This window comes from Ochotona princeps, chromosome 17 (genome assembly GCF_030435755.1).
Source record: "Ochotona princeps isolate mOchPri1 chromosome 17, mOchPri1.hap1, whole genome shotgun sequence".
Lineage (NCBI taxonomy): Eukaryota > Metazoa > Chordata > Mammalia > Lagomorpha > Ochotonidae > Ochotona > Ochotona princeps.
In genome coordinates this window covers 2653871-2680183 of record NC_080848.1, presented here as the reverse complement: position 1 = coordinate 2680183, position 26313 = coordinate 2653871, and the positions used below count along the sequence as shown (strand labels likewise).

At 55.4% G+C, this 26313-nt stretch overlaps 1 protein-coding gene across 3 annotated transcripts in view; it reads left to right on the top strand.

The window, feature by feature from the left end:
• The window catches only part of SEC14L1 (SEC14 like lipid binding 1), a 48458-nt gene that overhangs the window by 7651 nt on the left and 14494 nt on the right, over positions 1–26313 (top strand). For 2 of the 3 annotated variants that reach the window (XM_058675427.1, XM_058675429.1), the window contains 5 exons: positions 21205–21354; positions 21444–21575; positions 23039–23167; positions 23751–23982; positions 25926–26035. In XM_058675427.1, coding sequence (XP_058531410.1) covers positions 21205–21354; positions 21444–21575; positions 23039–23167; positions 23751–23982; positions 25926–26035 — 753 coding nt within the window. The remainder of the gene's footprint in view (positions 1–21204; positions 21355–21443; positions 21576–23038; positions 23168–23750; positions 23983–25925; positions 26036–26313) is intronic. The other variant, XM_058675428.1, reaches the window with a different exon arrangement.

Sequence of the window (26313 nt, the reverse complement as noted above, 5' to 3'; positions counted from 1 at the left end):
TTGCCAGTGCTGCGTTCGTGAGCCTAAGGGTTTTCATTCCGTCTTTTATCTTTGTACAGCTCACCCTTCCCGCTTACCCCACATCTGGTCCTGGCCCTTCCTGGATCTGATTCTGGCGCCCAAGCCTCCCAGGCTCTGTGTGAAATGGGCGCACATGCTTTCATAGAGTTGCTGTTAGATCCTCAACAGGCTTCTTTCTCAGATAAACAGGCTATTTTAGGGGTAGCCAGCTTAAAGGGGGAGCTTAGGGGGTGGGTGCCAAGACGGAGCAGGGTGAGCAGCATCATCCCAGGTGTCTGATACCACTTCAGGTCCTGGCTGTGTCACTTCCAGTCCGGATCTCTGCTGAGGCGCCCCCAGGAAGCCTCGGGTTCTGTTCCCCACGGGAGCCCCGAGGGAGCTCCTGGGTTCCGCTTGGCTGTTCTGTTAGAGGAGTGAGGCAGTAGATGGAAGATCGATATTCTCTGTTTCTAAAGTCTGCCTTCAAATAAATAAATGAATTGAAAAAAAGAAAACAAAAACAAAAGGCAAGCCAATCTGTTCAAGTCTGGAAGTGAAGGAGAAAGCTGCAGTTTCTGGAAGCGAGGTCCCCATCAGTCCTTGGGGGGAAATTGGGCTCCTTTGAAAAGTCAAACTGATGCCAGCGTGGAGGTGTCTGTCTTCAGTGAGCCGGGATGAGATGAATCAGCCCTGTTGTGTTGGCTGTCCTTGTACACGCTCTGTGCAGAGGCGGGCCTCGGCACCCCACCGCCCCTCTGCCCTGTGCAGAGGCGGGCCTCGGCACCCCACCGCCCCTATGCCCTGTGCAGAGCCGTGCCTCGGCGCCCCACCGCCCCTCCGCCCTGTGCAGAGGCGGGCCTCGGCACCCCACCGCCCCTATGCCCTGTCCCTTCTGGGTGGCTTTTTACTTGTTACTGCGAGCATCGCAACTGTTGAGCACTGTGCCTGGACCTCTTTTTTTTTTTTTAAGAAAGATTTTTATTTCAAAGAGTTGAAAGAGAAGGAGAGATAGGGCAAGAGGCCTTCTGTCACTGGCTCCCTCTCCAAGTGGCTGCAGTGGCCTGGCACATACCTGTCTCCAGCCAGGTTTTCCGTGTTGAGTGTGGGAGAGCGGGGAGGCCCGAGTGCTTGGGCCATCTTGCGCTGCCATCCCAGGCTCATTAGCAGGGATCTGGGTGGAAGTGGGGCAGCTGGGGTGTGAACCAGGACACAAGTGGGATGCTGCCATTGAGGCAGCAACTTAACCCGTCATGCCAAGTGTTGGTTCTTGATTTTTATAATTTATTGATTTGAAAGGCAGACTGAGAGTGAAGGAAGGAGGGAGGGGGAGAGAGGGAGTGTGTGTGTGTGTGTGTGAGAGAGAGAGAGAGAGTTGTCTGCTATCCCATGGCTTACTTGCTCAATGGCTGCAGCAGCTGGGGCTAGGCCAGACTGCAACCAGGAACCTGGAATCCATCTGGTCTCCCCAGCACTTGGGCCTCCTTCAGCTGCCCTCCCAGGTGCCTTAGCAGGGAGCTGGATCAGAAGTGGAGCAGCCGGAGGCAGAACTGGCACGCTGGTGCAGGTGCCACACTGCCAACTGCTGCCTGACCTCCTGCACCGCAGAACCAGCCCTCTGAAAAAACAGACCAAATGACCCGAAACAGTTTACAAAAACTCAGAAACTTATCATACCATGTCATGGACAAATCCAGGCACGCACACTGGGATGGCACAGCAAGTGCCAGATTCGGCGTGAGCCGTGAGTGGTGCAGGGTGTTTGCTTCTGTTCTCTGCCTTCCCCTCCCCGTTCATTCACCGCTGTGGTCTTCAGTGAGTTCTCACAGCGAAGAGCCTTGCGCTTTAACGGGGCCGCTGTTACCGCCTCTGACAGGTGCGGATCTGCCCGCCATCCTCGGATCTGGGAGTCTGCTGCTGGAAGGCCCTTGTGCCGCGTTTTTGTGTTTGTGGGTCCTCTAGCTGCTGGTATTGTTCTTCCCTTATGCCTCCTTTCACACCGTTGGTTTGTTAGGGAAACTGGGTCATTTGTCCTGTTGGGTCACCTTAACCTTTCTCTGGCTTAATTGTTCAGCACGGCAGACAGGCGCCGACCTCGATTCTGACCGTCCCTGCTGTCGCGGGTGTTAGCGGACCAAGGTGGGAGGGACAGTTAAAGCTGACTGTTCCCTCTGTGTCCCCAGCATGATTCTAGGTACTTGGGAGTTGCAAATAAAATGCAAATTATTTTTTCCTCCAAATCAAACTAGGACATCCTATTTATAGCTACTTACAAGCCCACGGCGTTGGCCCTCCTATTTTGTCCTGAGAGCGCTTGAGAGGGATTAATTTATGGGCAGGGTTTCTCTGTGACACACGCAGCAGGTATGTCACATCCGCCCGGGACAGGGGCCGCTGAGCGGGCGGGTAGGGGGTGGCCTGTGTGTCCCCTCGAGCCTCGTCTCTGCCCTGTCCCATGCTGCTCTAGGGGCGCTGGGTGAGGCTGGTGGGGGCGCTCCCACAGAAATCTATCATGAGAGGGTTCTAGAGGGCAGTGCTCTAAGTCCCTCCATCTTTTGTTTTCTTGGGGGGGTGGTGAGCTCAAAACATTATATTGAAGAATCTGTGAGGGTGGAGAACTTGGAGTGACCCTGACAGACCAGCCTGGGTCTTCCTAGCGCCGTAGTCCCCGCTGTCTTGTTTAACCTGAGCCCAGTGACCAAGAAGGTTCCTGTGTTTCTAGTGAAATTGGTTCACCTGTTGCAGCAGAAGCCTGTGGTGCGTGGCAGCCCTTGTGAAGGGCGCTGTGTGATGTTAGGACTAGCCCTGTGTAACACTTTTTATGGGATTAGGTATTATAACTGTTATATAGGCGGGTTTTAAGACATTTATGGAAAATGGAATTAAAAGGTGTTTTTTTTTTTTTATTGGAAAGTCAGAGATACGAAGAGGAGGAGAGACAGAGAGGAAGATCTCTGCCCATTGATTCATTCCCCAGTGGGAAGTGGGGCCACCGGGATTAGAACCTGCGTCCATATGAGATCCTGGCACTTGCAAAACAAGGACTTTAGCCACTAGGCCACCACGCCGGGCCCAAGGTGGTGTATTTTGCGTTAACTGTTTGAAGCCCCTTCATTCGTACCTTCACGTGTCCCGAGTCTGTTCTGTTGAGGAGCCTGCCCTGTGTCACAGCCCTGCCCCACCGTGCAGCTTGTCCTTGTTGCGCGTCCCGTCTGCAGAGGCCTCGGCTGTCTGCTTAGATGGCTGCCCTTTTGGCTCCCTTCTCTTCGGCTCTCTGGATTCTGTCTCCCCGACTTCCTTGCCTTCCTCACCACAGATGGCCCATCCTCTCCTTGTGTCCCTTGGTTGTACACCTCGTGCTTCCTGGCCATGCTAGGTGTTCGGATTTGCAACCCATGCTCCCCATCTCTGGCCTCTGTGCCTGGGCATCTGCGTTGAGGCCTGGGGCTTAAGCTGTCCCTGGCAGACCCTAGAGCCTAGAGCTGCGGGCACAGACGCCGCTGGGGAGCTGGGAGTCGAAGCTGTGTGTGCAGTGAGAGACAGGGCCCAGGCCCTGGGCCATCCTCTGCTGCGCTCCCAGGTGCATTGGCAGGGAGCTGGGTCAGGAGTGGAGCAGCCGGGACTCGAACCAATGCCTCTATGGGATGCTGGTGTTGCATGAAGTGGCCTAGTGTGCTGCGCCGCAGCGCCAGCTCCACAGAGCCCCCTGTGCCCCTCATACTCGCCTCTGCAGTTGGGCTTTCCACACGTGCTCCTCAGTCTTGCTCTGTTTCATCTCTTGCTGTTCTGCAGCCATCATCTTCCCAGGCTTTTGTGGCCTTTCCACGCACCTGCCTGGGAATCCTTCCCTTCCTTCTCCCCTGCTGCTGGTCTGGGAGTTCCCTTTCTGCTCAGAGGACGCCGTGAGGCCCTTTGTTTCCCTGATCATTCCACTCCATAGTGTGTATGTCCCTGCGCTATGAGGACCTTGCTTTGTAACCTAAATTTGTATGAAGGCCTCAGAACTAGGTTTTGTCTCAAGAATAAGCAATTCTTGGGGCTGGTGCTGTGGCATAGTGAGTCAAGCCATTGCCTGCAGTGCCAGCATCCCATATGGATGCTGGTTTGTATCTTGGTTGCTCTACTTACAATTCAGCTTCCTGCCTCCGAAAGTAGTGAAGGATGCCCAAAGTGCCTAGGTCCTGGCACCCAACTGGGAGACCCAGAAGGCGGTGGTCTTGGCTCCTGGCTTCAGCCTGACCCAACCCTGGCCATTGCAGCCAGTTGTGGAGTGAAGCAGCAGATGGATCTCTGTCTCTTCCTCTGTGTAACTCTGCCAGTCAGATAGATCTTTAAAGAGATTTAAAAATCTTCCATCTTATGATTCACTCCCCAAGTGACCACAATGGCCGGAGCTGAGCCAATCTGAAGCCAGGAGCCGAAGGAAGGTGGACCAGTGTTTGGCATGGGGCTTCCACGTCCAAGTGCCTGGGTTCAGGTCTGAGCGTCCTGTTGCTGTGCACCCTGGCGTGTCAGCTGATGGCACGTGTAGTTAGATTCCTGGCACCTGAGTGGGAGACCGGGAGCAACTCCTGGCCTGGAGGATGCCTGGGCCAGCCCTGGATGTGGAGACCTCTGGGGAGTGATGCATGGGAGAGCTGTCTCTCTCTGACTTTCAAGTAAACTTCCTAAACAGATCACTGCAAATGAAAGCCGGTTTCCAGAAGCGTGGGTTCCTTACAGGGCTGTGTGACCGGCCCGGTGTGTGTTGTGCGTTTCTGTGAGATGTGTGACTGCCCTGGACGGACGCTGTAGGCTAGCACTCTGTTGCTGTGGGGTGGTGGACCCGAGGTTTTTAGTGGCACCAAGATTCTGTTCACAGCATGTATTTCCTTCAGCTTCTCTGCCTCAGTGTGGCTTTGTTGCTGGTTTTCAGTAGGGTGACCTCAGGTGTGCAGTTATTCCTTGGGGTGGTACAGCATGCAGAACACCATCACGCTGATTCCCATTTGTAAGCAGCGAGGTGATGGGAAGAGCCTTCCCGCGTTGGGTGGCTGTCACCGCTGGCTGCAGAGCTCTCGCACTGTCACTAAAACACTGTCCCCCTTGAACACTGACAGCAGCCCTGCCCACTGGCTGCCAGTCACTCCTCCCTCCCCACCCTTCATTGTGAAACACAGGGACACACAGGGACAGATGGTCCATCCAGATGGCCACAGCAGCCAGGGCTGGACCATGAGGAAGCCAGGGGCCCGGAACTCCGGCCGGGTCCCCCCGTGGGTGGCAGGGACATGGGTACTGGAGCCTTTGTCTGCCTGCCGGGGGTGTACATTGGCAGGAAGTTGGCTCAGAAGCAGAGCTGGTACCTCCACTGAGCACTCCGTAGTGGAGGTGGGCAGACACCCGTGCCAGTGCCTGCTGCCATCGCTTCTGTCTGTGCGAATCCTCATGTGAGCAGAATCATGTAGTGTTTGCCCTTTGCCACTGGGGTTCTGCACTCTGTTGTGTCTGCATTCCGGTGTGTGTTAGTATGTCTTCCAGGCTGGCTGGTGTTGGCTGCTTGGAGAGGTACTGCTTTCTCGGCCAGCTGACGGACGCCTGGCCCGCTTCCTCTGCTCTGTGGTCTGTACCTTGTGTTCTTCAGGTTTTTATGTGAGAGGCGCAGAAAGACTGAGAGTTGCATCCCCAGACTGTCCAGTGCTGCTCTGGCCTGGGCCGCCCTGGCTTGTGGAGGTGTGGGTGTGAACCCAGGACGGGGCCACACGCCTCTGCACCCTCACGTGTGCGGGTACGGATTGCATGCTGGCTGCAGCCTGGCGGAGCACTGCCCCCGTCCACGGGGGAGGCCAGGTCCTTTTTGTGCGTGGCTTCCCTAAGCTAGCGGCTGCAGTCCCTGGACGCTAGGTGCTTCTCTCAAGTCTATGTGCATCTGCACTGGGGAAAGGCAGTGAGTCACGCCAGGCCCAAGCTGCTTGGCAGAGGAGTGTGCCACGCTGCGATTCTGTCGTTGGAGATCTGTAGGTACCGTCTGCTGGGTGTCAGAGTAACGTGTAAGGGTTAGAATGCGTTTGAGAATCCTGGCAGGTTTTGGATTTTTCTGGATCCATTTAGCACCATGTGATTGCCCCTTTTTTTTTTTTTTTTTAAGTAGAGGTATTATCAAGCAATCCCTTTTTAAAAAGCTTTTAAAAAGTTATATATTTTTATTTATATTTATTGGAAAGGCAGATTTACAGAGAGGAGGAGAGACAGAGAGAGGGCTTTCATCCACTGGCTCACACTCCCCAAATGCCCAGTCACAACAGCCAGCACTGAGCTAGGAGCCAGGAGCTTCTTCTGGATCCCCCTTGTGGGTACCGGTGCCCAAAAACTTGGGCCATCCTCTACTGCTTTCCCAGGATATAAGAAAGCTTGATCAGAAGTCGAGCAGCAAGGCACAAACTGGTGTGCGTGCATTCCAGGCAGTGGATGAGCATGGTATACCACTGCGTTAGCCCCTCCCAAAAGTTTATTTTGTTAATGTGAAAGAAAGACAGCAGGAAAGAGCCAGCCTCCGTCTACTGTTTCACACCCCACATGTCCATGAAACCAGGAGCCAGAAACTCATTCTGAGTCTCCTATGTGAGCGGCAAGTGCTCAGGAACCCGAGCTGCCCCGGCTCCCTGCAGGCGCACAGGAGCAGGAAGCTAGCTCAGAATGGCACCGTGGCGCGGGATGCGGGTGTCCCAGGCGCTGTGCGGTTGTGTGAGATGCAGGGTCCAACCCCTGAACCGCCAGCAGAAAGAAGGCCTTTTGTAGCGCATTGTGTGTGTTTGCCCAGGGTTATGTATTTATAGAGTGGAAAGCATTGGTCGTTCAAAGTTTATTGATAGAGACAAGATACCTTGAGAATGAAATCTGTGTGTGACTGAGCAGTGTCCTCCTCCCAGGGTCTGGTGCCTGGGCCTCCTTTCAGCAGTTGACAGTGCTGACCCTGGCCGCACAGCTTGGGTTTGCTTTGTGTTTATTTATGAGTGCCAAGTAATGCTTCTTTAATGACTAACAGCAGATGCAAAAATATCAGAAGTGGAATTAATATACAAGTGGTGTGTCTGAGCCAAACATAGCCCATGTTCCTTGGTGGCCAGATGGAGAGCTGTGCAGAGGCTGGACTGCAGCTGAGTGCTGGGCGCCGGACGTCAGCCGGGCTCCGCGCCGTGGGGCCAGCCACACGGTCCCAGCTTCATGTTGAGGGGGAGTTTGTCCTCAAAACTTGCTCTTCCCCATTATGTGTATGCTGTCAGCTTGAATGGTATCATTGGACAGCAGAGGGCTGTGGAGGTGGCCACGGCAGAGCCTGCTGCGTGTTCACGACCTGACCAGCCACAGCCTGCAACCCCAGTGCTATGTGAAACCTCCCATGAGGTTGAGAGGGGCAAGGGGCAGCTGCTGCCTCAGCTTGTTGGCTGCCGGCCCCAAAGCACTCCAGGCAGTGACCTGTGAGGCCAGCGTGTCCATCCTCTGTGTGGAAATGAACACGTGTGTTGGCTGTGTTGTCACCTTGCAGTGTGAGGGCTCAAGCTTGTGTCTGGAGTCTTGTGATCATGGAGTGCTTTGAAAGCGATGTTCTAATCCTCAGATGACAAAGGTGCTTCAGAGCGCGTGCACAGTGTGTCTCATGCAGCCTGTCGGCAAATCCTGGGTGGGGCCACCTTCGTAGTTGTCACCCCTCTCCTTCTGGGGTGTCACTGGGCAAGGGTTTCTATGATGTGGAATATATGAAGCTACTTTTGCGTTTTATTGGGGCGCTGTTGGTGGACCAGATAGCCCCTCTGGTACAGCTGGGGAAGATTTCCCTAAGATGTCTCCTGGGGAGGGTTGGGCGCCGCCTGCAAGGTTATTGGATGTAGTCGGTACTAATTTTTGTTTAAAGATGCATTTATTTGAAAGGCAGAGTATAGAAAGGGAGGGAAGGAGAAGGGAGGGAGAGAGAAAGCGAGAGAGATTTTTCCCTCCACTGGTTTATTCCCCAGTGGCTGCCCAGCTGGGTCTGGGCCAGGCTGAAACCCAGAGCCGGCGCTCCCTCTGCGTCTCCGCTGGACTCAGGGTCCCGAGGACTTGGACCTCTTCCTCTGCTGTCCTAGGCACAGTGTTCGGGAGCTGAATTGGAAGTGGAGCAGCCTGGTCTTGAACAGGCACCCATACGGTGATAGCTTAACAAGCTGTGTCACAAGGCCAGTCCTGTGGTGGGATTTGGATGTGTTGGCGCTGGGCTGCCTCTAGCCCCTGCTTTTATGGTCACCCAGGTTTCTTTATTCAGACCCTGTCACCACGAGGTCTCATGTCGCCTGGCTAACCTGATGCTCAGCAGGTGTCCAGAGGGGGTGGGGCAAGGTGGCAGCCCCTGGTGTTTCCTGGAAGTGTGTGTGTCTGCCGTGTGCACAGCTGGCGCTCTGTAGGAGCCGCTCCAGGGCAGCAGCTCTGTTACTTGCTTTGTTTGTCCTATTGTTACCCGGTGGTCATCCCTGAGCTGCCATGGGCTGCATGGAAGCCACCGTCCAGCAGGCCCCGCGTCCCAGACTTGATCATGGCCTGCCTTGTTCGAGGCTGTTGATGGCTGTCCTGGCTCTGAACAGGGCTAGCCCTGTGAAGGACTGCCCGACTGCCCCCACCTCTGTCCACCTGCTCTGCTCCGGCCGCTGTCGTGCAGGGCAGCTGTGGGGACACCATCCCTGGCTTCTGCAGCCAGAGAGCTGTGCCTCCTGCGCTGCTGCCTGCCCTGCTGGCTCAGGTCTCAGCCCAGAAGACAGCACTGGTGGGGTGGTGGTGGACAGCGGGCACCGGGCGCAGAGTCTGTGGGAATGCGGAATTGGAGACCGTTTGTGGGCAGCGGCGGTGCTGGTTCTGGCTGAGGGTGTGTGTGATGGAGCAGGACTGTGCAGAAGGCCTGCTGGGCAGCGACAGGTGCCTGTGTGCATCTTCAGGGCCTTTGTTCCCGGACTTGACTGCTTTGTCTCTTAGACTGTGTTTCTTCCTTCTTTGGATAACGGAATGCTGTTACCATGAAGCCTGGGGTCAGGGCCACCTGTAACCGGCAAAGTGTCAGAGAACGCGTCGTGTCCAGCCCCTTCTCGGCTTTGTTGATTTTGTAAAAATTCTTTTCCCAACTTGAGTCATGTTCTGCCCATGGCCCAGTTGTGGCTCCCAGCAGCTGATATAAGGCTTACCTAACTGACAGGTTGGATAACCCACGAGGCTTTGGGCCATAAAGGGAGTCCTCCACTCTGCTGCCTCTAACTTCTTCTGTTCTTTTCTTTGCCTCGGGGGAGGACGGAGGCCTGGCTGCTCCTAGCTGGTTTATACACTGAGCTTTGGCACGCTGACATCTGCGTTTTGAGGGTCATTGTTAGGACATGTGAGCGTTAGGTGGTGCGTTCTCAAAGTATAGTACAGGGCCCCGGCGGCATGGCCTAGCTGCTAAAGTCCTTGCCTTAAACGCACCGGGATCCCATATGGGCGCCAGTTGTAATCCCGGGAGCCCCGCTTTGCATCCAGCTCCCTGCTTGTGGCGTGAGAAAGTAGTGGAGGACGACCCAAAGCCTTGGGACCCTGCACCCGCGTGGGAAACCTGGAAGAGGTTCCTGGTTCCTGACTTCGGATTGGTGCGCACCTGCCGTTGTGCTCACTTGGGGAGTGAATCATCGGACGGAAGATCTTCCTCTCTGTCCCTCCTCCTCTCTGTATATCTGACTTTGTAATAAAAATAAATAAATCTTTAAAAAAAAGTATAGTACAAAGACAAATGTCTGCTTTTCAGCAGTCTGCATGAGAAAGGTTCCCTCTTGTGAGCTCGCATGGCTCCTGGTCTGTGGAGCATATGCTGTGTGCTTGCTGCTGGGCCCTCCCTCCTGTCCGAGTGGCCTGTGTGTGGTGTGGAACCGAGGCCATGTTTGCGGTGGCTTGAGTGGCCTTGCGGCAATGCTGTGGGGTGAAGAGCTGCAGGAAGTGCAGTGCAGTGCGCTTGCCTGGCTGGTCTCGGGGCAGTCTGGGAGTGCAGCCCGCTCCTCTCGTCCTGGAGGTCAGCTCCGGGACGGTCCTGACTGTGGGGATGGGCCTGGTGCCACGTCAGCTCCCCCAGGATGAGGAGCAGCACTGTGTCAGAGCACATGCCTGGGAGCCCAGGGGTCAGGGACAGCTGATTTGGTGCCTGCCTTTCCCCCAAGTCTGGAGCTGCTGGTGTCGTTTCCGGGACGGGCCTCGTCCTCTGAGGCCAGCTCCTGGTGGGGACTCAGGGCCTGCCATGGAGGGGAGTCTCACTGTGTTAGGCAGTTTTTGATCCTATGGAGTCTCCGGGCGGCCCCCCTGCCCCTCCGGATCTGTGTTGCTGTAGAGCTGCTGCTGATTTCTGATTTTTTAAAAAAGACTTGTTTACTTTTATTGGAAAGTCAGATTTACAAAGAGGAGAGACAGAGAGAACTCTTCCATTTGCTGGTTCACTCCTCCCCATGTGGTCACAACGGCTGGAGCTGCGCCAATCCAAAGCCAGGAGCCAGGAACTTCCTCCAGGTCTTCCACGTGGGTTCAGGGTCCCAAGGCTTTGACCCGTCCTCAACTGCTTTGCCACGCCACAATCAGGGAGCTGGATGGGAAGTGGAACAGCTGGGGCACAAACCAGCACACGTATGGGATCCTGGTGCGTGCAAAGTGAAGACTTCAGCCACTAGGCTATGCCACTGGGCCCGATAATCTGCTTGTTAAGCAAATTGCATGGTTTACATCTGGTGCCTTCTCCCTGGTACCCGCCTGCCGATCTTGGCAAGTGCATCATGTTCACCCACCCTTACACTTTCTTATAAATAAATAATTCTGCTTACTTAAGGATGGAGTAAAAATAATTTCCCCTGAAGTGTGTTATTTTTTTCAAATGGTTACAAATGCTTTTCTTTTTGCCTTCAAGATTTATTTGAAAGGCAGAGCCCTGGCAGTAAGGGGGAGCTGGATATTCCATCCACTGCTTTACTTTTCAAATGGCTGCACCAGCCCAGGTAGGACCAGGAGCTCCTCCAGCTGGGTCTCCCACGGTGGGCTCAGGGACTCAGGCTGCTTCTGCTGCCTTCCCAGGTATGTCAACAGGGAGCTGGAGGCAAGTGGAGCGACTGGCACGCGACGGCAGTATATCCTGCTAAGCCACAGTGCTGGCTCCCACAGATGCTCTGCACTGCATTGGCCTTGAGGCATTGTGGAGAAGTTCCTGAGACCCCAGGCTTGCGGTGGCCTCCTGACAGCTCCATGTGACAGTACCTGAGGCTAGACGAGCAGAGCTGGCCACTGATCATCTGTGGACAGCAAACAAGTTGGAGCGCTGACACTTCTGGCCGTTTTCTGCGATGCCAGTCAGTCTTGATCTTTTAGAAATACAACAGATGATTGGACAAATGTGGATCTTTTCTTATTTTATTTTAAAGATTTATGTGTTTGGGCCCGGCATGGTACCTAGTGGCTGAAGTCTTCGCCTTACATGCGCCAGGATCCTATATGGGTGCTGGTTTGTGTCCCTGGCTGCTCTACTTCCCATCCAGCTCCCTGCCTGAGGCCTGGGAAAGCAGTCGAGGACGGACCAAAGTCTTGCACCCACGTGGGAGACCTGGAGGAGGTTCCTGGCTCCTGGCTTTGGATTGGCTCAGCTTCGGCCATTGTGGCCACTTGGGGAGTTAGCCAGCGGATGGAAGATCTTTCTGTCTCTCCTTGTTTCTGTAAATCTGCCTTTCTAAAAATAAATAAATAAAAATAAAAAAGATTTATGTGTTTATTTGTTAGAGTTATAGAGAGGAAGAGACAGAGGCAGACCCCCACACACTCACACAGAAGCTTCTATCTTAATGGGCAAGGCTGAGGCCAGGAGCCAAGGAATCGCTCTGGGCCTTGCACGTGGGTGCAGGGACCCAAGCACGTGGGTCATCTTCTACTGCTTTTCCAGACATAGGTAGTATTAGCCGGATCAGAAGTGAAGCATCTGGTCCTGAGCTGTCACTCCAGTATGGGATGAGGCAGGGGTTCCCCGTGCTGTGCCACAACACTGGCTCCTCACAAGTTTCTAATTGACACACAGTAATTGTATATGTTTATGGGGTGCAGGTAGACCAACCATGTTGTGATCACATCAGAGTAACTGACCAGTTGCCTCAGGCAGAGCGTAGATCATCCCCTTGTCTTGGGTCAGGAACTTTGTTTTTTTTCCTTAAATTTCATCTATCTATCTGTCTATCTATCTATTTATTTATTTTAAGATTATTTATTTGGGCCCGGCGGCGTGGCCTAGCGGCTAAAGTCCTTGCCTTGAACGCCCCGGGATCCCATATGGGCACCGGTTCTAATCCCGGCAGCTCTACTTCCCATCCAGCTCCCTGCCTGTGGCCTGGGAAAGCAGGAGAGGACAGCCCAAAGCTTTGGGACCCTGCACCCGCGTGGGAGACCCGGAAGAGGTTCCTGGTTCCTGGCATCGGATTGGCGCGCACCAGCCATTGCGGCTCACTTGGGGAGTGAATCATCGGACGGAAGATCTTCCTCTCTGTCTCTCCTCCTCTCTGTATATCCGGCTTTCCAACAATAATAAATCTTTAAAAAAAAAAAAGATTATTTATATATTTTTATTGGGAAGTCAGATACACAGAAAGGAAGATCTTCCATGCACTGACTCACCCCCCACGTGGCTGCAACAGCCAGAGTTGAGCTGACTTGAAGCCAGGAATCAGGAACCTCTTCCAGGTCTCCCACATGGGTCAGATAATACAGATATACAGATATAAAGCCATCCTCGACTGCTTTCCCAGGCCACAGGCAGGGAGCTGGATGGGAAGTGGGCTGCTGGGATTAGAACTGGCGCCGATATGGGATCCTGGCATATGCAAGGCAAGGACTTTAGCCATTAGGCTACTGTGCCAGACTTGAGATTTATTTATTTTTATCATAAAGACAGATCAAATTTATGGAGAGAGGGAAAGACAGAAAGACCTCTGTCTGCTGGTTTACTGCTCAAGTGGCTGAGATGGCCAGAATTGAGCTGATTTGAAGCCAGGGTCCCAAGGCTTTTGGTCGTCTGGCTTTCCCAGGCCACAAACAGGGAGCTAGATGGAAAGTGGAGCAGTCTGGACACAAACTGATGCCCATATGGCATCCCAGTGCATACAAGGCTGGGACTTAGCCCCTGAGCCATCGTGCCGGGCTCAGGAACAGTCCTGTTAGGACCTGCGCCTGGCCTACGTGCAGAATAACATCAAAACCAGAACTGTGTGTCCTGAGGGTGCTCGGGTGGCCTAGTTCCCTGCCTTCCCCGGCTGCCCCTTTGTTCCTGTGCGCTGGCTTCAGGGAGGGCTTCCTGTGGCTAACCTTTGTTTTGGGTTGAGCGTTGTTGATGGCAGACAGCCTGGAAGTGACTGGAGCTGTACCTCTCACCCCCAGGAGGAGACAGCTGTCAGCAGTGTTGGTGTGGAGCTGTGGGTTGTGTTGCCAGCCGCGGCTGCCGGGGCCCTGCCTGTTGGAATGAAGTCAGGCACAGTTGGGATATTATTAGCTGGAATTGGTGTTTGTAAGTTCTTTAGGGGACCAGTTGAGATGCAACAGGTTATGACACCGTTACCTGTGACATCAGCATCCCATATAAACACAGGTTCAAGTCCCAGCTGCTCAGCTTCGCATCCAGCTCCCTGCCCGTGGCCTGGGAAAACAGTCGAGGACGGCCCAAAGCCTTGGGACCCTGCACCCATGTGAGAGACACAGAAGGAACTCCTGGCTCCTGACTTCAGATCGGCGCAGCTCCAGCTGTTGTGGCTGCTAGGGGAGTGAGTCAATGGACAGAAGATCTTCCTCTCTGTATATCTGACTTTCCAATTAAAAAAAAAAAACCCTGTCGGAGCCAAGAATGCAAAAAAGAGATTTTTGAGAGACATCATTTCCTAGCCGTGTTGCCCGGTCTCTTCCCTCTGCATAGTGGTGTGTGGGAGTGGAGGCTTTACCAGGAACACGGCTGACTGTGGGCAGGGCCATCGGCAGGGCACTGTTCTGATGGGAGGCAGTCCGCAGCGCATGGACATGGACCTGTTGCGGTGTGTGGTGCGTGAGCACACCTCTGTCGTCTGCCTCCTGCCTGCCTCCCCGTCGTCTTCCTCGCTGTGCCGCTTCCACATGGGAGCCCTGGCTTCTGGCCTGGGCCCATGGCAGGCACGTGGGTTGGGTCATGAGTTTTCCAGGTGAGACGTTACTGCTGGAAGATCACAGAGCTTGAGGCTTCCTGAGGTGAAGTTAATAATTTAAACTTCCAACACATTTGAACCTGAAGGAAATGGCTGTGAGGAGAGGCAGGAGGTTTTATGGATTCCATGCTGGTTTTGGTAGAGCCCGTGTGTTTCTTGTTTGGGTGTTCTGGTGTGCCCTTGTAGAAGTGATGGCTTTGTTACCCTGCAGCCCAGCAGCCGAGGAGGGTGACTCTGGCCCAGATGTGGCACTTGCCTGCCGTCACCACACAGGCTCTTCAACAAATGTCACTTGTCCACCCCTAAGATGGGGCTGTCTGTAGTATCTGAGTAAGTGACGAATGCTCAGTCAACTGGGTTACAGGTTTTCTTGAAGAGGGCTTGGGTTTTTGTGATTTTTAATTTTCATAAGCAGCTGATGAAGTATGGGTGATGTGCCGTTTTCCTAAGTAGTGGGCGGGTGGGCGGCGGCAGCCCACCGGGCACCCTGCTTGCTGCTCTTGTTGGCTTGCCGCTTACCTGCCTGGGCTCCGCCTGCGGGAGCCGCCTGTGCAGCGACCCAGCCGGCCACTCTGCTCTCTCCACTTGACCTCACTGGAGCTCATCCAGGCTTCACCCCCTCAGCAGTTTTGGATTTAGGTTGCTTTTGGTTTTTTCTTTCCTAAGGTTGTTTATCTTTTAAAGAATGCATGTTTCCTATTTGCATATGGTCTCCCAGCAGGGGTGCCCCTGCCTGCGCTTGGGGCGCCCTCCACATCCCTGGCAGGGGCACCTGGCAGAGCCCTCCTCCCAGCCTGCATTCTGCAGGGTTTCTCAGTATCAGGCTTGGCTGTTGCTGTGGCTCACCCGCAGTTGGCCTCCGCCTCCTGCTCCGCCTCCTGCTCCGCCTTCCTCCGACTGTCAACTTGCCTGAGTCTCTCCAAAATGGAAGAGTTCTCTCCCTGCTTCTCTCTCTCCCTCTCCCTCCCCACTCCCTCCTTCCATCCCTCTCTCCCCTCTCTCTCCCTCTCCCTCCACGCTCTCCCTTTCTCTCTCCCTCCCTCAGCTTCTCCCTCCCTCAGCTTCTCCCTCCCTCAGCTTCTCCCTCTCCCTCCCCTCTCCCTCTTCCCCTCCCTTTCTATCCCTGTCTCTCCTTCCCTCCCTCCTTTTCTCTCTCTCTCGCTCCCCCCCTGGGTTGCTGGGGCTAGGCCATTGTAATGCAGGGTCTCCCAGCATGGTTGGCAGGGATTTCTGGTACTCGACCATCTTTCACAGCTTTTCGGAGCAAGGAGCAAGGAGAGAGAGAAGAGAGGGTAAAGAGGGTGAAGCAGGGGACTGGATCAGAAGCAGAGGACCAGAACGCGCTGGCAGTGCAGGTGGCATTGTGCCTGCCTTGCCGCAGTGCTGGCCCCTGCCGTCGCGGCAGTCACTGAAGCACAGGATGAAGGCTCAGATGGGCCCTGGTTGCCTCATGCATTTTCTTGATTGTTAAACAGTTGTACCTTTGTTCATTGGCAGCAACCAAGAGTTACACCACAGTTCCTTCAGTGCTCAGGGTGAAACCCAGTGTGTCTGTAGCTGAGGAGCCATGGCCAGCAGGAGCCGGCCTGCTCTGTTGGCGGTGCGGGGCCCAAGCCCACTGCCAGGCAGCTTCTGTTGTGGGAGTTTCTTTGAGCCAGGCTCTCCTGGCAGGGGGCAGCATACCAGCCCTTGCCCCTCCAGGGGATGCCTGCGCTGCAGATTGCTGGTCTCTGTACAGCGCTGTCTTTTACCATGTTGGAATTGCATAGAGAGGCTGGTTAAAAAGGGAAGGCCTAGCGACACACTTCCAAGTCACAGGCTCAGAAATCTTGAAAAGAGAAGGAGTGGGTGTAGGAAGGTTTTGAAAGAGCGGGGATGGGGGCAGCTTGCTTTCCAGCGACTTGAAGCCTGTGTGGTCTCCATTGTGACCGCACAATTGCTGTGTTAGAGCAGAGGGAGTGATTACAGTTCTTTCCCTTAGAAAGTTTTTTCCTTTAAAAAGGAAAAGAGCTCCCCTCCCCTCCTCAGAGGAGTACATTCGATTCAGCCTTTTTAGGGTTTTGCGTTTGCTGAGTATTGGATGTGGTTAGGAAGTGGGCACATGATACTACGGAGAAGGTGGCTAACCCTAAAGTGACCCCGGCCAAAGCTGAACATGGCTCTTATGAGGTTCTCCCAGCCCCCAACCCCCCTTTATTTATTTTTTAAAGATTTATTTATTTGATTACAAAGTCAGATATACAGAGAGGAGAGACAGAGAGGAAGATCTTCCGTCCGATGATTCACTCCCCAAGTGAGCCGCAACGGCTGGTGCGTGCCGATCTGAAGCCAGGAACCAGGAACCTCTTCTGGGTCTCCCACACGGGTGCAGGGTCCCAAAGCTTTGGGCTGTCCTCGACTGCTTTCCCAGGCCACAAGCAGGGAGCTGGATGGGAAGTAGAGCTGCTGGGATTAGAACCGGTGCCCATATGGGATCCCGGGGCATTCAAGGCAAGGACTTTAGCCACTAGGCCACGCCGCCTGGCCCCCCCCCCCCCCCCGCTTTCTTTTAAAGATTTGTTTTGGGGGCTGTGCTGTGGGTAAAGCCGCAATCTGTGATGACAGCATCCTTTATGGACCCTGGTTCTAGTCCCGGCTGCTCCACTTCTGATCCAGCTCTCTGCTAAGGGACCTGCAAAAGCAGCAGCAGCGGAGGATGGCCCACTTCCTCGGGCTCCTGCCCCAGTATGGTTGACCCAGAAGAAGCTCCTGGCTTTGGACAGCCCAGCTCCAGCTGTTGGGGCTATTTAGTAAATGAACCAGTGGATGGAAGACCTCTCTCAGATTTGTGTGTGTGTGTGTGTGTGTGTGTGTGTGTGTGTGTGTGTGTGTGTAAGTGTATGAGAGAGACTCTTCCATCCATTGGTTAACTCCATCAGCGGCCACACTGACCAGGGGCTGCACCTGGATCTGCCACGTGGTCGCCGGGACCCAGGCACATTCGTAGGAGCTGGATTGGAATAAAACAGCTTGGATTCAAAGCAGCGTCCATGTGGGATGTTGGCATTACAGGCAGCGGCCTTACCTGCCGTGCCACAGTGCCAGCCCCTACTTACTCCCGATTCACAGGTCAGAACTGGGAGCCTAGCGGTGTGGAGGCCCAGATGCTGGTCTCTAAGAAGGTGCTCTGGATGCCTGTGTCTGAACCGAGCAGTGTGTTGTGCAGTGAGGCCCCTGAGGAAGCTGGGAGAGGCCTGGAGTCTGATGCTCCATGTGTCAAACATGGCAGCTGCGTGCAGGAGGTGTGGAGATGACGGTTGCTTTCTGACTTGTGCCGGCCCCTGTAGGCTGTGGCTCGGTGCAGTGAAAGCGCACGCTGCCCACTGAAGCTCTTCTTGTTCTCATGATTTCCCAAGCTTGCATTTGGGGAAATTCTGTCTGAAGAAAAGTACAAGAATATAAACAGCACCTTCTTCATTCCACCTGGGTGAGCAGCACACACTTCGCACACGCTCACACACAGTCCCCTACGCCGGGAGCCAGGGTCCCATCCAGGTCCCTCCTTAGGCCATGCCTTGTTGCCTCTGGGGGCCCTGGCAGAGAGCAGCCAGGGAGCTCACAGTCTCTGATGGGAGGAGCAGGCACCCCCGATGCTGTGTCCTCAGGCCTGGGGTGAGCCTTCCTGTGGTGTGGGCTCTGCAGGGTCAGAGTGGTGGTGAATGTATTCTGGACAGGCACGCCCCCCAGGAGCCCAGTGTCCTGCCATGAGGGGCATAGATCAGCAGGTGGGCAGTGTAACAACATCTGACTGGCAGATGGGCTGAGCAGGGGGGGTTGCCTCCTTCCAGGTTAATGTTCTGAGGATGGCACTGGGGTTGACCCTCCCCCTCCTTCCCTGCGCCCTGAAGAGGCGGGGCTGGCTGCCTGCTCCTGGGCAGGTGCTCAGTGCTCACAGGGACTTGGCTATGGCCCCCCACACCCCTCTCAGCCACGGTACTCTCATCTGGCCCTCACCCCGTACCCTCCCCTACTCCCTACTCCCCCTGTTCCTCCTCCTCCCATCTACACTCTCCCCTGCCCCGTGTCCTCACCTGCTCCTCCCGTTCTCCCCCGACCCTCATCTGCACCCTCCCCCGCGCCCTCCACTGCCCTTACATGCCTCCATTTCAGCTAGGAGTCACTGCTCGTAACACTGTCCCCTGCTGTCCCTCCAGGCTCTGGCTACATGAGTGTCTGCTGTCCCCACCGTCTCCCCGTGCCCCCCAGGGGTGTGGTGACAGCTCTGCCGACCTCATGTTCCCGTGCTCAGATGTGCAGGCAGGCCACGTGAGCAGCAGACAGCTCCCAGAAGGAAGATTTTCTGGAGAGTAGCCTGGAAGCCGCTTGTGCTTGGCTGGAGGTGAAACCAGCATCAGTTATGCTGTTGTCATTCAGCTTTTCCGTGCTTCCTTAAATCTGTCTTGTGAGTCACTTAAGGTAGAAGTCACTGTCCTGTCCTCACCGGGCTCTTAGGCCAGGAGTGTGCCTGCCACCTCAGTGGCCAGCCCGAGCTGCCCTCGGCTCGCTCCTGCAGCTGGGCCCTGGGAGCCGCTGGGAGCGGAGCTTTCCGGGTGGCCGTGTGTAGACAGCATGTGCAGGTTGGGGGTGGGGGGTGCGGCTCTCCATCTGGCTGCCTAAGCCTTAATGACACCTAGAGGTTTTTTTTTTTTTTAAAGATTTATTCATTTTTATTACAGCCAGATATACACAGAAGAAGAGAGACAGAGAGGAAGATCTTCCGTCTGATGATTCATTCCCCAAGTGAGCGCAACGGCCAGTTCTGCATGCCGATCCGATGCCGGGAACCAGGAACCTCTTCCGGGTCTCTCACACGGGTGCAGTGTCCCAATGCATTGGGCCGTCCTCGACTGCTTTCCCAGGCCACAAGCAGGGAGCTGGATGGGAAGTGGAGCTGCCAGGATTAGAACCAGCGCCCATATGGGATCCCGGCGCGTTCAAGGCGAGGACTTTAGCCGCTAGGTCACGCTGCCGGGCCCACCACCTAGAGTTTTGACAAGCTATATGGTGCCTTGCTTTTTAATTAAGCTTTTCTTGTTTTTTATTTATTTTTTTTTCTTTTATTTCTAAGCTTTTCTTGTTTTTAGATAATTATAGAACCACAACATACCCATTCACAAGTTGAATGTCCCTTATCCTATCCTTATCCTGCTCAGGCAGCAGGAGCCTCAGGGCTTCCTGTTCTTGGTGCTCTGGGAGGGGGAGAGGAGGTGTCTCCCAGTGTCCCTGGTAATGGTCCCTGTCTCTTCCGTCCCCGCCCTGCGTGTCCTAGCGACTGCTGGTCACACTGAGTTTCTGTGCCTGGATTTCTGGGACCCCAGGGGCAATGGAGAGCATTTGGCCAGCACAGTTCTCAGGTTCGTCCTGGGTGGCTGAAGGCTGGGCCCCTTGTCGTTCACTGCCTGGGGCTGGGCTGAGCGAAGCTGCCAGGATGCTAGCCTGAGGTTTTGGGGGACCCCCTCGGTGATGAAGACCTTGCACCACGCAGGGTGGTGTTTCGGTTTAAGGTTTAAGACCACTGGCCGCTCCTTGGCTTTCTCGAGTGGTCTGCCGTGGCCTGCCAGTCCAGCCCCGTGTCGCAGCCCGTGTGCCGGGAGCCCCCTGCAGCTGCGTGCCATCGACTGACCGGTCCTGCGTCTGCGCCGTGCTCAGGCACCTGCGGGTCTCCATCTTCATGTTTCCTAATTGGATTTTAAAACATTATTCAAAACATTATTTAAAATTATGGGGCCCGGCGGCGTGGCCTAGCGGCTAAAGTCCTCGCCTTGAAAGTCCCGGGATCCCATATGGGCGCCGGTTCTAATCCTGGCAGCTCCACTTCCCATCCAGCTCCCTGCTTGTGGCCTGGGAAAGCAGTCAAGGACGGCCCAAGGATTTGGGACACTGCACCCACGTGGGAGACCCGGAAGAGGTTCCTGGTTCCTGGCTTCGGATTGGCGCGCAACGGCCCGTTGCGGCTCACTTGGGGAGTGAAACATCGGATGGAAGATATTCCTCTCTGTCTCTCCTCTCTGTATATCTGACTTTGTAATAAAATAAATAAATCTTTAAAAAAATTATGATAAAACACATACAATTTTACCATTTTTTAAAGATTTATTTATTTGAAAGGCACAGTGATATGAGAGAAAGAATCTTCCACCCTCTGGTTCCCTCTCTAAATAGGACCAGGCGGGAGCCAGGAAGCAGGCACTACATCTAGTCTCCCATGTGGGTGTCAGGGCCCAGGTACTTGGTCCATCTTCTGCCACTCACCCAGGCATGTTGGCAGGGAGCTAGATGGGCAGTGGAGCAGCCAGGCCTTGAACCAGCGCCCCACTGTGGAGGCACTGGAAGCCTCGGCTCCTCTCGCTGTGCCAGCGTGCCGGCTGTCCCATTGCTTGTCTCTGTCTGTGCCGTTGTGTGTGCCGTGTGGGTCTGGGTGTTGGTCTGGTGACAGTCCTATGGGAACCCGCCGGTGTGAGCGTTGTCCCTGTGGGTGAGCCTAACCGCTGGCGTGAGCACGTCCTCTCGGCTGACTTCCAGAAGCCTGCTCGCTGATCTAGCTGCTTTGCTTTTCCAAGTACACTTTAAAATAATGTCATTCATAGCTACAAAAAAAAAAAAAAAGAAAAGCAAAAACTTACTGGGATTTTGGTTGGAATGACAGTGAACTAGCCATGGGAAGAGTTGACACCTTTCAGTCTGTGGGCATCAGGTCTCTCCTTTCCTTTTAAATGGTGCTTGTTTGAGAGACTGGGAGGCAGAGAGAGCACGCGTCCTCTGGACAGTGCCAGGCTGCTCTGAAGCTCGGCCCCTCTGCAGCGTGGGTGCAGGCCCTGCTCGGCCTCCCCAAGTCTGCACAGCAGGTGGCCGGTGGGCTTTGCGGCTGGCGAGTGGACGGGGAGCTGTTTCTGGGAGCAGCGTCTGGCAGCTGTCAAGCGGCTCCTTGTCCATTTTCTGCTTTTTCTGTTTGTGCGCACAGGCCTATGAAAGGAGGTTCCCGACCTGTCCCCTCATCCCCATGTTCGTGGACAGCGACACTGTGAATGAGTTTAAGAGCGAAGACGGGGCCATCCACGTCATCGAGAGGCGCTGCAAGCTGGACGTCGACGCCCCCCGGCTGCTGAAGAAGGTGCCTGGCTTCGGTTGAGGGGCTGCCACCCCCGCCGGCTGCCATGGCAACGGGCATCGCTAACAGGCTCCTCTCTTTCTGTTTTCAAGATTGCAGGAGTTGATTATGTTTATTTTGTCCAGAAAAACTCCCTGAATGCCCGGGAACGCACTTTGCACATTGAGGCCCATAACGAAACGTTTTCGAATCGCGTCATCATCAATGAGCACTGCTGCTACACTGTGAGTGACCGTGGCGATGCAGGCCTTGGGCGGGCAGGGCTGTCTGTGGAGGAGGGCCCTCGGCCACAGGCCTGCAGCTCGTGCCCATGCAGGCTGCTGACCCCCTCCACAGGCCGCTGCCACTGTCCCAGTCAGTCCCCTGGTGGTGCTGCAGAGGGACCGCCATGCTGGGTGCTGGGGGCATCCGTCTTGCCGCTGCACCACCTCCAGCAGGAACGGCTGTCACTAGACCCTTCCTGAACCTCCTACCAGCTCTTTGCACTCAGCCTCCCCCTGCCACAGCATGTCCCCCCACCAGGGCTCATGTGCTCCCCAGAGTTGCCTCACACCGCTTCTCAGCCCAAAGCCATACAGCCTTGTTTCCTCAGGGGACAAGCCCCAAGTCCTCGGTGTGGCCCATGGAACCCCGTTCTTACCCAGTCACTTCTCTGCTGTCCCTTTGCTCTCGTGCATGGTCTGTGGCCTTCCGCTGCCGGGGCCAGGTTGGCTGTCCCCATCTCCTCCCGCCCCGACTGCAGGGGCCAGCTTGGACCCTTGGTGGATTTTGTTTTTCTTTAAATCAAGATTTACTTATGTGTTTGAAAAGCAGAGTTAAAGAAAGGGGAGAAGAGACATGAAACAATTTTCCACCTGCTGGTTCACTCCTTAAATGGCCGTAACAGTCTGAGCTGGGCCAGGCTAAAGCCAGGAGCCAGGAACTTCATCCGGGTATCCTCCATGGGCAGGGTCTAGTGCATGGGGCCCTCCTCCACTGCTTCGCCAGGTGTATTAGCAGGAAGCTGGAGGGCAGGTGGAGCCGCCAGGACTCTAAAACTGGCCCCAGTTGGGGTGTCAGCCGTGATTTTTTTTCTTTCAAAGATTTATTTATTTATTGGAAAGGCAGATTTACAGAGAGGAGAGACAGAAAGATCTTCTATCTGCTGGTTTATTCCCCGCATGGCTTCAACAGCTGAAGCTAATCCAAAGCCAGGAACTTCTGGGTCTCCCACGTGGGTGCAGGGTCCCCAGGCTTTGGGCTGTCCTCACTGCTTTCCCAGGCCACTTGCAGGGAGCTGGATGGGAAGTGGAGCAGCTGGGACGTGAACCAGCTCCCGTATGGGATGCCGCATTTGGAGGTGGAGGATTAGCCAACTGAGCCATTACATTGGCTCCTGGGTCTTTTGAATCTTGGCCCAGCTTCCTTTTTTCCAGTGACTGTGTCATTGACCTGCTACGTCTGTGCCTGGTCATCTGTCGACCTGCTAGGCTGGAAGCACAGGCGAGCCAGGGCTCTGTCCGATTCAGAAAGAAGAGACGTTGGGTGGAGGAGTGGAGCTGGGGTGCAGGTGGAGCGCTCCTTTTCGAGTTACTGTGTGATTTCCTGGAGAAGCCACAGGGAGGCTTCCCCTGCATGTGTGTCCTTCCGGTCAGTGGTGGGTCTTGGGTCAGGCTGGTCAGTGAGCGTGCCTTCTCTCCGTCTGCAGGTTCACCCCGAAAATGAAGACTGGACTTGCTTTGAACAGTCTGCGAGTTTAGATATTAAATCTTTCTTTGGGTTTGAAAGTACTGTAGAAAAAATCGCAATGAAGCAGTATACCAGCAACATTAAAAAGGTGACTTGGCCTTGGGCTGCTGCGGGCAGGAGTCTCTGAGTCACCCTGTGTCACAGTGTTTGGGGGGTGGGCTGGGGCTCTCCTGGAGAGAGAGGATGCCAGCAGTTTCTTGAAGAGGAGACACTTTGAATCCCAGCCCGTGCCTCATCCTCATGTGTCGGGGTTCAGATGATGGGGCTCTCCTGGCTGTGCCTCATCCTCATGTGTCGGGGTTCAGATGATGGGGATCTCCTGGCTGTGGCCGACTCTACCAGATGGCAGCGTCTTACCGCGCGGCTCATGGGGTGCCCCGCCTCGGGTGGTTAGTTTGCCCTTCCGGGAGAGCCTAGTGCAGTTGGTGCCATCCCCTGTTGGTCAAGTGGCAGCAGTGTGGGTTAAGATGCTCTCAGAAGGCTGGCTGGGGGCACGGCCATGCTGGCGAGTGCTGGATTGGTGTGGGTAGGGTTCAGGTGGTTCCGTGACACTTCATCTGTAGTGTTTGCCAGTGCACGGGGCAGGCCTCGTTTCTTCTGGGGTTCTCTGAGTGTGTAGAGGACAGGCGATCCGGGTGCTGCTGGGTGCTCACCTCCAGGTGGTCCTGCAGGGCAAAGAAATCATTGAGTACTACCTGCGGCAGCTGGAGGAGGAGGGCATCACCTTCGTGCCGCGCTGGACCCCGCCTTCCGTCACGCCTTCCGCAGACACGTTGGCAAGCAGAACGCCAGCAGTGGCCACGGCTGCTGTCACCCCAGATGCCGTCCTCAAAGAGGGGCTGTGCAGCGAGGCCTCCAGCACCCCTGGCGGGGGGCCCGAGACCCCTGCGGGAACTCCTGACGGTAAGGCAGAGGCTGCTGCCTTCTTAGGGTGGGCTTGCCCCGCCACCACCTGACCTGACGGTGACACACAGAGAAGGACCGCCTGCTAGCTCGCGTTCAGCAGTGCCTTCTGTAAGGCCAGGGACTCTCCCTGTCAGGGAGGGGGTGTCTCGAATGGATGGGAAATAGCAGCTCTTCCACCCCCGTTCCAGCACTAGCAGACTCATCATTGGCTCGCTGTCTCGTAGGCCGTTCCGAGCTCTGGGTTGATTCTGCTCTGAAATCCGTTCTGAGCGGATCCGTTTGGTTAGGAAAGGCTTGCAGTCCACGTATTTATGGATGAGCTGAGGCCCAGAGAGGCCTGCCTGCATAGGGAGTCCCCGCTGTAAAGCACTGAAAACAAGCCCACCACTGGGAGATTTTAAAAACACACTTAGTCGTTTATTTGAAAGACATAGAAAGAGACATTCCATCTGCTGGCTCACCCCCAGATGACTACAATAGCTGGGGTCAGCCCAAGCTCAGGCAGGAGCCAGGAGCCCCATCCTGGTCTCTGACTTGGGTGGCAGGGGGCCAGGCACTTGAGTCTTTTTTTTAAAGACTTATTTATTTTTATTGGAAAACAGGTAAGATTTTATGGAGAGAAAGAGATAGAAATCTTCTGTCTGCTGGTTCACTCCCCAACTGGCCACAGTGGCCGGAGCTGAGCTGACCTGAAGCCAGCAGCTTCTTCCCGGTCTCCTACCTGGTGGGCCGTCCTCAACAGCTTCCCCAGGCCACAAGCAGGGAGCTGGATGGGGAGTGGGGCTGCCAGGATATGAACTGGCACCCATGTGGGATCTGGCACTTTCAGGATGAGAACTTAACCATTGAGCCGTCATGCTGGACCCACTTGGGTCATCTTCTGCGACCCTCCCAGGTCATGAGTAGGGAGCTGATTAGAAGCAGAACAGCCTCTTAGTGTGTAGACATTCTAAATGCAACCAGCCCTCTGATGTGGATGCTGGTCTCCCAAGGCACAGTTTGATGTGCTGTGCTGTCGCGCAGGCCCCAGGAATGGCCAGCTGGGCCCTGTGTGTGCTGGCCTCCTTTGTGACATGTGGTGCTGACCTGTGCTGATCCCTGTGACCCCTGTGCACAGTGGCTCTATTTGCAGTGAACGGAGGTGCGTTTGGTTGGCTAAGACCCAAGTTTCCCAGGTAGAGGTCACTGGAAGGTCATCTAGAATGGGCCGGGGGCCGGCCATGGCGGTCTGGAGTCTGACCCCCAGGGGCTGTGGCCGTGGCCAGTCTGGAGTCTGACTCCAGGGCCCATGGCCGTGGCTGGTCCAGAGTCTGACCCCCAGGGCTTGTGGCCGTGGCTGGTCTGCAGTCTGACCCCAGGGCCCGTGGCCGTGGCCGGTCTGCAGTCTGACCCCCAGGGCCCGTGGCCGTGGCCGGTCTGCAGTCTGACCCCAGGGGCCGTGGCCGTGGCCAGTCTGGAATCTGACCCCAGGGCTCATGGCCATTTCGGTCTGGGAGTCTGACCCCAGGGCCTGTGGCCATGACCAGTCTGGAATCTGACCCCAGGGCCTGTGGCCGTGACCAGTCTGGAATCTGACCCCAGGGCCTGTGGCCGTGACCAGTCTGCAGTCTGACCCCAGGGCCTGTGGCCGTGACCAGTCTGCAGTCTGACCCGAGGACCCGTGGCCGTGGCCGGTCATTGTTTTCTTCTCACTTTATTTTTTAAGTTGCTTTAACATTTGTGCATGTTTGTGCAGTTGTTTGGGGCACAGAGCCGTATCCTGCCCCATCTGTGCAGGTGCCCAGTGAGACCAGGTGGCCAGCCTGCTGTCTCCTGGGTGGTTGTCACTGCAGACAGAGCCACCCGTCAGCTGGGGACCCTGCATGGTTCCTGAGCAGGCTTGGGAAGTGCCCGGTGGCCGCCCTGCTGCCGCCTACACCACCATCTTCTCTGTGTTGTAGACAAGCTGGATGCGGACTACATCAAGAGGTACCTGGGCGACCTGACCCCGCTGCAGGAGAGCTGCCTCATCAGACTGCGCCAGTGGCTGCAGGAGACCCACAAGGGCAAAGTGAGTTGCAGCCCAGCCCAGGGCTCTCTGGTCCTGGGCACGTACCCAGGTCCACACTGCGGGCCACAGCCCAGGCGTCCTTCCCTCTCAACAGCTAGGACAGGCTGGCGAGTCTGCGGCCTGGGTGGCAAGTCCTGTGCCCTCCCGCACACGATCAGCTGCTCTCCCCCAGGTGCTGGTGGCTGCCATTGTGTCCAGGCCGCACACGGGCTGCCATGTTTGCCCCCTGAGGCAAGTCTGCTTTTAACGCCTGTGTTTGATGTGGGAGAACACTGAGG